This window comes from Sylvia atricapilla, chromosome 2, assembly GCF_009819655.1.
Source record: "Sylvia atricapilla isolate bSylAtr1 chromosome 2, bSylAtr1.pri, whole genome shotgun sequence".
NCBI classification, from domain to species: domain Eukaryota; kingdom Metazoa; phylum Chordata; class Aves; order Passeriformes; family Sylviidae; genus Sylvia; species Sylvia atricapilla.
The window spans coordinates 48617602-48630239 of record NC_089141.1 but is presented as its reverse complement, the minus strand read 5'-3'; the positions used below and the strand labels follow the sequence as shown (position 1 = coordinate 48630239).

Here is a 12638-nt window from a genome sequence, read left to right as displayed (position 1 = left end):
TTGAATAAAAGGATAAATTGCACATTAATTCTTTAGGAGATACTGAAATACTAGGTTTTTGCAGGGGGATGTAGCTATAGGAATAGTACAGCATCAGTGCATTTGAACGAAATGTCAGTGCTGTGGCATAGAGAAGAACTTCGTATCTGACTGATAGTTTCCAGACTGGGTAAGAATTTCTCATGTCCACTTTGTAGTTTTAATTCAAATGCAATATTTCAATTCAAATGCATATTTCAGCCTCTAAACATCCTTTTAAACTACTGTATGCAAAATTAATTGGAAACACTGTTCTTAGATACAAAAACTTCACCAAAGCAGTACTGACTTTTCCTTCTAAAAGAGAAAGGGACATTGATCAAATTATCCCACTCATGGTCCTGCTTGATGCACTACTTTATTGACTTTAAACAACAGTGTCTCAGCAGCAGTTAGCTGCAGATTGAGAAAGCAAGCAGAGTGACATACTAACTGTGATAATCATATACTGATGCTTGCTTCCAAATAAAAGCATCGATTTCCCCCTCTCTGCTCTGCTCTAGGTCTAAAGCATGAGACTATCTTCCATGTAGGCAGTTGTTGAGGTTTTTTGCCTTTTCTTTTCCTTTTTTTTGTTTTTGTTTGTTTGTTTGTTTTGCCTTGGTTTTATTTTTTTAATCATCTATTTATGATCTTATCTTTGCTACATATTTACTCTGTGGTATCAGAAGAAAGTGCAGGAGCAAAGACAGCTATTTTAGAAATTCATTCATACAGAAAAAAATCATGACATCACAAAACTCTCCTTTAGCGGAGTAGTTCAAAAAAGATACTCCTAAGCAAAGCAATCTAAAAAACTTCATACTGCATTTCATATTTCTCAGTTTTTTCCTGTCTGAGAGGAGAGTGAATTTGCAGCTTTCAACATGCCCTTTTTCCCAGACTACTTCCCAGGAAAGGTAGTATCACCTCTAAGACAGAACTGTAACAGAACCTGCTAGAAGACAGATGAAACAGATTTCACTGCACTCCTTCACCCAGGAAAGGACCAGAAGGGCTCTCTCGTGGATATTTACACAAGGTTCATTCCCAGCTCATATGCTAGCTCCCAAAGTTCATAGCTTGGTTACAGCTCCATTCTCTCTTAGTCCTTGCTTAAAACAGGCAACTTTTTCTCTCGCTGTGACAGATGGGTTGAGATACTACAGATCCCCCTTAACTCCATCACTGAGAGAACTGGGTGCCAGCAGGAGGGCAGGTGTCTCTGCACAAGCTGCACGACACTTGGGATCAGGCACAAGCACACTCTGACTCACAAAACCCTGACTTGTGGAATGAAATCCACATTCACATTTTAACACATACACAGAAAAAGAGGTTTCACATTGGTATTTACAGACTTTTCAACAAGTCACCTTCACTAATAAAAGCACTTGAGGTATTGCTATTTCTCACATCTCTGCTCAAAGACTGTACAATGGGCAAATGCTTTGTAATCGCTGCCTATACCTCAAGGAAGTAGAGGGGAAGCAATAAAATCTGAAAAACAAAGAATCCGTTCATCTGCGATTTTATGCTTAGCTGTCAATATTAAGGCATTAACCACAAAATTTAAGAACTAACAAGCTTAAAAGAGCCTTTTGACTCTTATCTTAGTCCTAATAAAAAGTATAATTACCTGCAAGGTTATCAATCTCTTTTTCTTGGAGCAGACTAACAGCATCATCATCTCCTTCCAGCATAAGCTCTGTTTCTGCATTCTGATTTACCACAGCTTGGCTTCGGAAAGTTTTCTTTGACTTCACTACATCCTCTTCAGTGCCTAAAAAAAAATAGTTACAAATGTCACGATTTTACCTGAATAATATTTTAAATACAAAACAATGACAGTCAAGTAGTAAAAACAATACAGTAAAAATCATCTTTATAAAAAAAAAGAGGAAGGAACATTTTCTAAAACTTTACCAAGGTTTACAAAACACGCAGTCCTATTCTGTTTTCTGTCCTGTCCCAAATAAAATACAAACTTTTCCACAAAGACTCTCCTGGTTTTAATAATTGCTATTTACTTTGTGTTCAATGTTGTTCCATTAGTTTTCCACCTGCAACAAATTCAGCAGGAATTTCTTTTGGGTTCCCAGTGCCCTGACTCTGACTGACCTGAGAGCACAAGCCACCTACTCCAAATAAAGAAGCTGCTTTCAGGAATCAAAATCTCTCAGGATTTTTGTCTTTTCAGATAGGAGGGACAGGATGGTGAAGTGGGAGTTAGTTTGTCTCTGATACACAGTAACAACAAGGTAGGCTATGCAGAGATTCAGAAACGACTGAAAAAGAGACAAGCATGGTAAGGGAACTTTAGTGCACATCTGTGCATGTGTTTTTAAGCAACACAGTAAAAATGGTGGTACATGGATATGTGCCAATTATCTAAAGGTTTTCATGGATAATATTCATTTTTCTTGACTACAGTTGGCTTTTTCTATTCAGGCTGATGGTTCCTTATGGTAGGAGATTTAACTTATTGCATTCTGGGAATATCTTACTGGAAATTGCCTGATTTTATTCTTATGATGTAAAAAATAAATCCTAGTGTGGTCAAAAAACAGAGTCATAATTAGTTTTTATATCCTAAATACCTTTCATGTTACTGTTGTGACCTCTTCATAATATTTCTTTCTTAGCTGGGAAGAATTCATCAGTTTTATTTTCAGTACTATGGACTCAGAACAGCCTCAGGCAAGAAAGATTTCTATTTTTTTTCTTAAACAGAAAACCCTGCATCTTCACCCTGGACCACACAAGACTTGGGTATCTCTACTTCTGTCAAGGAAGAAATAAACCCCCTAAACTCTCTCTCTTTTTTTGTAGAATAATTTGGACATTTACCTCCTACTAAGCTACTGAACAAGTGTGAAAATAGGCAAAATTATACTCATGTGGATTTTATTTGTATTCCACAATGCCAGAACTTAAACAGTGTGAAAACTATGATGGCAGATATAAAATGTTGAGGTAAAATCCAGTAAGACTCATGTCCCTCTATTAATAGAGGACAACTAGGGGGAATATAGTAAGCAGACAAGTTAGTGAAGATAGATACATGGAATGGAATTGATGCATCAGGCAGTTTTGTTATTACAAGCAGTTAGGAAGATGTTATGATTTTACCTCCTACTCTTATAATTAGTTAGAGACTTTCAATTTGTGCACAGGAGAGTCACACCACATAAATAAAAATGCTGGAGGCATATCTTTCTGTGGGTGTGTTTACTCTGTTTGAAGATCACTGCTAACATGCCACTTCATCACAGGCTAAGATAACTCATGTTTTACATGGCCTAACATTAACTTTTAAAATACTATTGCTATTATCTCAATCACTATTTCGGAAACTACATTCTGAAACTCTGAAAAGATGAAGCGAAACAAGTAAGCAAAACCTCATTTTTTTTTAATCAAGCTCAGAATTAGGGACTTGTTTGCTGTTGTCTCCATTAGGACCATTCTGACAGTGATTAAGACAGTGCTGCTGTATTTTAATTTGCTGTGTTTTGCTGTGTTCGGTTATCAGGCTGTGATCATTACCTCAGTTGCATGGGATTTTACTTAATCCAACTAACTATAATTATTTGCCCAATTTAACCAATTAAAACTGGTTCAATTAAGTAATTGTTGGAAAAATTTGCAGTATTAGTACAAGTTTTGTATTCCTTTCTGTTGGGTTGGTTTGTATTTTTTTTTTTTTCTGCCTTATTCACAGAAAGAAGCAAGAATGGTAGGAGTGAGGAAAAAACCACAAAATGTAACACATTTTCAGTTGCATTACATCAGAATTGTTCTGCATATTAAATCAGTAGGTCAAGATCTTGATACCCTTCTGTTTATAGCAAGGGAGATGAGCACCATTTGACACAAATAATAACTCCTGTTGTGAAGCATGTGACACCAGAGGAGACTGGGCCTGAGGTGAACTAACATGGTGGAAAAAGAAATCATCAAAGCACCATTCTCTTCCTTTTTGGTAGCTCTAATCAGTTTTATGTTAGTTTCTGAGCTTTATAAAATTTGATAATCTTCAGATTAACTAATTGAAAAGTACTAATCTGGCGTAAGAGTCAATAATTTCTGCAGTAACTGATTAAAGACAATTCTATAAAATTATTTATGCATGAAAAGATATCTTTAAAATTACCAGGAGGAAATTCCCAAGCTCCAAATTATTACTAACATTTAAACTACATCAAAACAACTTGAAATTTAGGGTATTTTAAATCCCTTGTGATGAGTGTACCAGATTACAGAGATACTGCCAGACACAGGTGTAAGAAACATGGTAGAGTAGACGGCATTACATTAGTTTGGCAAATTTAGAGCTTAGCAACAAGACAAATATATATAAAACCCATTCTGGTTTATAATATTAAAAATACATTTATTTCTATGAAATATAATAAATAGTCCTTCTTTGTCCTGATCAAAAAAAAAAGCCCTCTGGTTTGGGTGTTGTTAAAATTTATCACTTTGTTGAGTGCACCTTAGTTTTGCTGTACTGTACCAAACATCTATCTAAATGAAAGTGTACAGGACCTGGAGTTGCCCTTCAATCACTATATCCTTTATGAATTAGAGTTCCATTTATCAAAATTACAGCAAGAAGAGTAAGGTCTCACAGGGCTGTCTCATTACAAGGCTTGTAAACACTGTCCTTACAAAGAAATGGTTTAACACCTAACAAATCAAAAACTGATTGGGAATAGAATTTATTTGAGATCATCTGTCTTCGGAAGACGTGCTGTATTGAGTGCACTTCGTGGCCTTTCTACCCATTCATCAAGAAATTAACAAGCTAATACCACAGACCACCAGATCTCCTTGGATCCTGAAATGTGAAATATGTTGAAAATAGATCTGTCACAGATGTTCTATTTTTATATTTCAAGACGACTTCAAAAAGGTTTTAAAACAAGAGAAACTCTCCAAATAAGAGTAAGAAGAAAAACAACTTGTCTCTTTAAAACCAGACAACAAACTGAATAAGAAATTATATGACATAAAACAATGTCTGTTATTGTTAACAGTGATATAAAAAGGAGAAATGAATAAATGAATATTTGATATTTCAGAGTGTTGGAAAAAATCAAAACTGAATTTTTTTTTGAAGCTTCAGGAAAATTACTATAAAATTAAATCTATAGCAAGACATTTATTTTCAAAACTTTTAGCACACGAGGTGCCTGTGTCTTAAATACACAAAATGAAATTGTTTTAAATGTAATTAGAATATCTTTTAAATCCATGAAAACAAGAAAAAATAAGACTAGATGTCATTTCCAGAAAGCAACACTGTGACACTGGAGGGCACAGAACTAGAATTGGCAGGTGCTATCAGTCCTTGTCCTTATCAAGGTCCCTCTTAAGGGATATTTTAAGGGATAGACTTAAGGGATAGACTTAAGGGATAGATTCGGATTTGGAAAGGAGCCTTGAAGCAAGCAGCTAAGTATTTCTTAAAACTACATTTCAAAATAAAGATTTTGAAGGCAGTAAGTCACTCAGATTGCACTGAAGTCCAGCTGAGTTTGGTGACTTGCATTCATGAAACTTATAGGCTCTGTCTTAAACATATTTCAAAAAATGTACGCAGAGGACTAGATAAGCTGTTAAAAAATCCTTCTTTCATTACACCTGTTTGATTATTTTTGTAAATGCACGTGTTACAAACTGTCTTTCTACAGTCATTTCAAGATAAGTGAAAACAGCTCACTTTTAAAAGAAATTAAAGAAGCCAACCAACATTTTTCTACAAAACCTCAATATCCATGGGAAGGTGTGTATTTTATATGTCTGAAAGATTGTATGAGCTGCACAGTAAATTTGTTCAGTATAGCCAAGAATGTACTAATTTCTCTTCTAGTGGCATTACTTTTCCTTAAACAGAAACTATATAAGCAGTCAAAAAACAAACAAACACCAAACCAAAAACCAAACCAAGAAAACCCCAAAACCCAAACAAAAAAATACACCCAAAAAACAACCCCCACCCCCCCAAACAAACAAAACCAAAAAAGAAAAGCGCCACAAAACCCATTACCACAACCCCTGAAAACCTAATAAACTTCCTTAAGAAGAACAAGAGAATTTCATGTTAATTTTCAGCCACAGCCACTAGAACTATTTAATACAGGCAATACTTCATGAAACAGGGGTGGCTGGGGTGGGTGTTTTTATTATGTTATCTGAATTTTTGAGTCTCTATTTTCAACTAAATCAATGAATTCCCTACTGGGTTCTGTAGGTCACAACAGGTTCTAGGGATGCTATCTACATTTTAAAGACACCATAAGGGTCCAGAGCCACAAAAACTCTCCCTAAATAAAATTTTAAAATTAGCAGTACAAACACAGTATATTATTGATTTAATTTATGTTTATGTACTTATTTCATGAAAAATTAAACTAATTATTATGATTTTTTGAACATACCAAGGGAGATTTTAGCTCTCTCTTCTATTCATTCACTATATATTCAAATATAGTGTTTTATCTTTTTTTCTTTCTGAATTAAGTAAAATATGAGGCTAAAATTGTGGTTATTTTTAATAAAAGTTTGCTTGGTAATACTGTAGCCAACAAAAGGAGACTACTGCTTCTTATAAAGTTGTTTCCATAGTTTACTTCAACGAATTACCGATAAGGCAATTTATGTAGTGAGTGCTCTTTGATCTTTGAAGAGAGATGGCAGAATGGAAAGTTAACCTCATTTTAATGTTACCTAAATATACTGACAGGAAATTCTAATGTTTCCAAACATCTGGAAATCTGCTTCATGGGATGGTGTTCTTCTTTTCTATAAGAAACCTTTTTCATATACTGTCTTTTACAGTTTTATGTGGCTTCTAAAAGAGCATTTGACATAAGTAAAGTCTGTTCTCTTTACAGTAAAACGCTGCATTTAATTAAAAGCTCTCTTTTATAGTGGCTAAAGTGGAGTTTTTGTGAAGCTTAGCTCTCCTCAGAAAGTTTTAAGGGTAAACTTGCTTTTTACTCCTTACAGATCTTACAGTATGTACAGCTATGTAGAACACTGATTTTTTTTTGCTGAATTTTCATCATATAAGGTAGTTTCCACTGCTTTATTAAATAAAGGAATTCAGAATTATTTCCTCACAGGAAGCTACCTGGCAGCTCATGATGTAAACCATGAAATTGTATCACCAGTGAAGTATAATTTATCAACAGAGTTTGGAAGAGCAAAGCATTTTCTTGAGAGAGATTTTTTTCTTTATTGTACAAACTAACATTTACAGGAAGAAACAAGCCTATTTATGGACAAAATGTAAATGTACCACTATTATCTACATTTTTTGTTCATTCAACACTAATAATAGTTGAAAATACTTAGAAAAAACGTTTTGCTAGATAATCTGTCTTCCTGCTTTATGTAGTCTAGCATACATAAAGCTTTCATTGCTTATCTTCAGTAACTTGATTAGGCCCCGGTACCCACACAGCGGTCACAGTTCTGGAGAGCAGCTGCCTGCGAGTCTGTAAACTGACCTCTACAAAACCCAGTGAGATTAAACCACCAACGTGGTGACCACTCTGTCTCAGCCTAGTATCTTTCTGCAGGACTATAGAGCCAGTTTTCCATGGGCTGAGCTGACTCCATGGGAAACACTGCCTATCCCTAAGTCTGCACAAGAGACTGAATTTTTGGCTTTGCATAGCAGCCCAATACTGGCACATCACAGCCAACTCCAATAAGCTGTCCCCACCTGTGCCTGCTGGGGTTGTTATTTAAATTGCAATGTGTTTCTGGAACACATTGGCAGCTTTGACTGGCATATAATTTAGTTTCCCCAGAGAATCAGAGAAGTGGCTGTTGATAAACAAAGGCTTGTTTTAATAGATTTAATAAAAACCAGAGAAATCTAAATCACATTTTCATTATTAGGGATCTTTGAAGAAATGAGGAAGAAAAACTATGAAAATTGCATAGAAATTAAAAATTGCATATATTTGTACTGGAAATTACTTCCTCCAAAAGTAAAACTAAATCACGTTTTTGTTTTCTGTAATGAAATAATACCTTAAAATTTAATCACAGATATTCCATCCATTTTTCTCTAATTCTTATACCTAATATCTGACCAAATTATATTCTTCATATAAGTAATTTGTAAATAGATACTTAACTGTTTTATATGTTTTCCTTTTTCATATTCTCAGATGTTTTGTACTGTAAAATGAGACTCACACAGACTATGCCAATGGGAAGATTGAGAACACAGGAAGGCCAAAATAAACATGTTTCTCAGATGAGGTTGAGGGCTTTTTAAAAAAAAAAAAAAAAATTGTGCTCAAAATGTTTTATATTGATAAAAATGGTCCCTCATAAAAATAAAGGTTAAAGTATCATGTTGGGCACTCTTGGGTTTTTTTTTTTTTTTGGTTCCCAGATAGGAAAACTGAAATTCAGAGTGGTCGTGAAATTTATTTTTAAAAGTTGTCAAGATTGTCATTATATGTCTTTGAGATTTCAGGATTTCTGAGCGTATGAGAGGGATTCTGCACTGATTAAGCACTGATTGAAAACAGTCAGTAGCTGACAGAGTCAGATATTCGCAGTCCAGCAAATGTTCCAAAGCACTTCAGGTTCCTGAAAGGCAGTCCCTATTCTAACTGGAACCAGAGGAAGTCCCTCCAATGGGAACTAACAATGGTTAAATGTTTATATTTGGATTAAGATGTAGTTTGCCACTGTAACTTGTACACAGAGGAATGGATTCATATTTCATGACTGACAACCTTTACAAATCCCTGATAGTTTGAAGGGCAACATTTTGGCGTGTACTGTTGTTTGATAAATTGCAGAAAGAAACCTAATTCTTCTGTGGGTGACTTCAACAGGCAAAGATTATACATGAGAAAAATAATTAAGAGAAATAAAATTTTCCCAGGTGTTTCTAGCCATTTTTAAAAAGTACAGTAATAGCTGAGAGGAAAATATCTACATCACACCAACAGTTATTGCTCAGTGGAAAGGACATCAAGGACACTTGCAAGTAAGAGAATTGGATCAATATTAACGCGATTTTCATTTCATGCTTCCCCAACTCCAGTAAGCTGACAATATACTCTGATTATGTGAACTGCCTCTGAGTAACATAGAAAAGGTTATTAGAGCAAGAGGTGGAAATGGAATGCACTTTTTATATTGACAGGTCTGCTAATAGAGTGTACTGATTTTCAAAGCCATGCAATGTGTTTTCACAATTTGGTTTTGACAGCAAAAAAGAATTTTCATTTATTCTTAATTCAAGATATTCATATGTACGCAAAGGTTCCTTAAGACAGGCCACTGAGGAGGGTAACCAAACTATTCCAATAGAAAAATTTAATTAATAGGCCAAGAAACAAAAGATGATTGAATTTCAATATGTATGACATGATAATGAAACAATGAAATAAATTTGCTAAACGAGGCATTCTATGCTTTTGACATAGCACCTGATAAAACCTTTTTAAGATGACATAAAAGTGAAAAATATGCCTATGTCACGTCTTAATGTTGAGGCCTGGATTACGTCTGGAAAGTTTTAGATTAGTTCCTAAGCACAGATTCCCCAGGAAAAAACATGTTCTGACTATCTGCTTGCAGACCCTAAAACCAGGATCAATGTTGTCAGACTTCTAAACTGGCACACTCCATACTGAGGAACAGCACACACATATGTTGGCCTTATTTTTGCTTCCTGATCTTTAAAAAAAAAAAAAATCAAAAAAATCTAATTGAAAAGGCTAACAATGATAAAGCCTCGGAAAGAAATGAAATGCTCTTTGGAAATACAAACACTTGATAATGCAGTGACATGGAAGAAATGCCATGGCATTTCATGAAATTCCATGAAAAGAAATTGGCAACCCTCTCTATGACAGGGGTTTGGAACTACATTATGCTTAAGATCCCTTTCTACTCAAGCCGCCCTATTATTCCATGAATTGTGATTTTACCTTCCAAACCAGGGTATTGTACCTCAACATTTCTAACCCTTACCTAATATTTTAAAATTAGAGTCTCCAAACTATGTGACTGCTCCAAACCTGAATATTTTATAAAAAAAAAAAGCATACTACACATTTACAAGTTTTTAATTCTCCCTTTCTGTGGCCATGAGAGATTGCATCTTTGTTAGAAGGCAATTTTACCCCTCATCACTTAAGTTTTGGCTCTCAGATCCAAAAAAGATTGGCTCTTTGGAAACAGACACTGTACAGAGACGTAATAGGACAGCTAAAAAATATTTCATTCTCTAGTGTAGGTAATGAATGTGTAGGAAGTAAGTCTAAAATTTTTATAGTAGCTATCGTAATTCCAACAGTTATGCAACTATTTCAATTTCTATCAAGACTGCTTATTAACAGAAGAAAGCTTCAACAGCTCATGATCAGTGCTTTGAGAGAACCATTTGCCAACATATCTGAATTTACTTTATCTTTCTGGAATGGTAATCTTTTCAAGTAAAACTCTTCTTTTCTGAGACATACAGAAAAACCATCTTATTCAGTCTTTACACAGACAAAATCTCCTGAACATGACATAATGTCACATAACATAATGCTTCTTTAAAGGACTGTCAATGTTATATATAAATAATAAATTTGTCAATATAAAAATGTCATTAGAACACCTAGATTTACTTTCTAGATTCCCACTGGTTCTGTGTGCTGCACTGTGGTTTTTATCTCTCCAAATGTAATTTTTTCCTCACATAGACCACCACGTCTTCAGAACTGGTTTACATATTTTCACTCAGCAGCTAAAGTAACTGGTGGGAAGAATTGCTTCTATTTCAGCATAGATCAATGCCTATAGCAAGACCAGACAAAGGGCAGCATGCACAGGATATGCACATTTGTGAGGCTTCATTGTGGCTCTAACACTGGGATATTTGTGTTTAAATCTTAGAGCTGCTAAGGAGCTACACTCTAGTAGCAGCAGACAGCCCTACTGCTTGGGCCACGCTGCTGTAAATACATAAGCTCCTCCAAGCTAGAAAATACCTAGCAATAGCAGTTATCTATCAAAGTTATTTATCCAGATAGCAATCATTTATCAAATTAAAATCACAGCTTTGTTATTTTCTTGATTTGGAACAGAATTTTACTCTATACTTTTTGTGTTTGGTTTTTGTGTTTCTTTTTCAGTTATTACTTATTGGCTTTTTTATTTTTTAAGCAAAAATAGTTGCAGCTATAGGACATCCTTGTTTCATGCAGACCAGCAGATGAAGAGAGAAAGAGCAGTGGTACACAAGACATGAGAGACAAAGCAGATTCTGAGGGTCTATCATTAAAACAGCTCAATGAGATAATTGAAATGGGTGAATGACAATCACTGTCCCAGGTAGAAGGCATGAGTGTGTATTAGGAAGAGCTAACCCATAGAAATCTTAGCAGCAGTCAGTAGCAAAGAAAAAAGGAGAGCAGTATTTTATTTCACTTCCATTAAGCTGCCACGTGGGGTCTGTGACATCTTTCGTTGTCCATCACAAATATTACAAGAGAGCACAATCCTTGGGTGCAACTGCAGGGATATTTTCAAAATTTCTATGCTTTTGTTAAAGCATAAATTTGCAAGCACTAGAAACATTATTTTCCATTTAGATGAGAGCTGAGATGCAATTTAGACAATGTGATCAGCTTTTTGAGGGCATAGGATTGAATGATTTGTGCTATTTGGCAAAAGGGAAACCAATAAAAGACTTTTTAAGTATCATGCATAGTTCTTTCAGCTATGAAAATACATATATTGTAGATAATGTTTAGAGTATTGTGCAAACATACCAGGAGAATGCACATGATATGAGAAATAAATTTAAACAACTGGAAACATACATAATATGCTGGCTGATAGAATTCTTAACAAGGGACTTTCCCTATCATGCTGGTTAGTACTGTTATTTCTGTAATATATTTCCATAAAATATATTTGGCTTTCTTTCACAAGGTGCATCCTCATCCCTGCCTGCAACTTGTGTTACACTGAAACTCATAAGACAATCCAGTTTATTTCATTACACTGGCACTTTTTTTGCGCATTTCTAAATTAATACTATAAAAAATGCAACACATAAAATAAGTGGTATTGAAGAATTCACCCTACTTGTAAGGATATGGAACAGCCATTGCATATCTATCTAAATCTTCATTTCTTGTGCACAAATCTTGGACAAATCTTAGATGTTAGACATAACATCTCCACAAGAAATTTCATGTGACATAATAGAAATAGATTTTATGAGATAATCATTAAGTAGTGCAATGTCTGAGTAGAAATACTCAGACATCTTAAAATATATATTGTCTCTGAAAATTATTTTCTTTATTATTAAAATCTATATATACCGGTTTCCTTTTCTTTGGGAAAGACAAGGAATCACCTATACTGAAGAGATTCCTACACTCTTCTTTTCTTGATTAAACCCTTGCAAGTAGCCCAGAGGCTCACAAAAACCTGAGCCCATTGCCTAAAAGCCTGTCATGTCTCTCACTGATAATCAGAAAGGGCAGGACATTAAAGTCTTTTTAGATCTACAGTATGATCTTCTACTTATCCTTATGCAAAGGTTGCAGCACTGTTGAAATAATGCAGAA

General features: G+C 34.8%; 1 protein-coding gene across 1 annotated transcript in view; it reads right to left on the bottom strand.

Moving 5' to 3' along the window:
- Window positions 1-12638, bottom strand: part of NBEA (neurobeachin) — a 456143-nt gene that overhangs the window by 161630 nt on the left and 281875 nt on the right. Inside the window, exon 39 of the mRNA XM_066313167.1 lies at window positions 1658-1801. Coding sequence (XP_066169264.1) covers window positions 1658-1801 — 144 coding nt within the window. The remainder of the gene's footprint in view (window positions 1-1657; window positions 1802-12638) is intronic.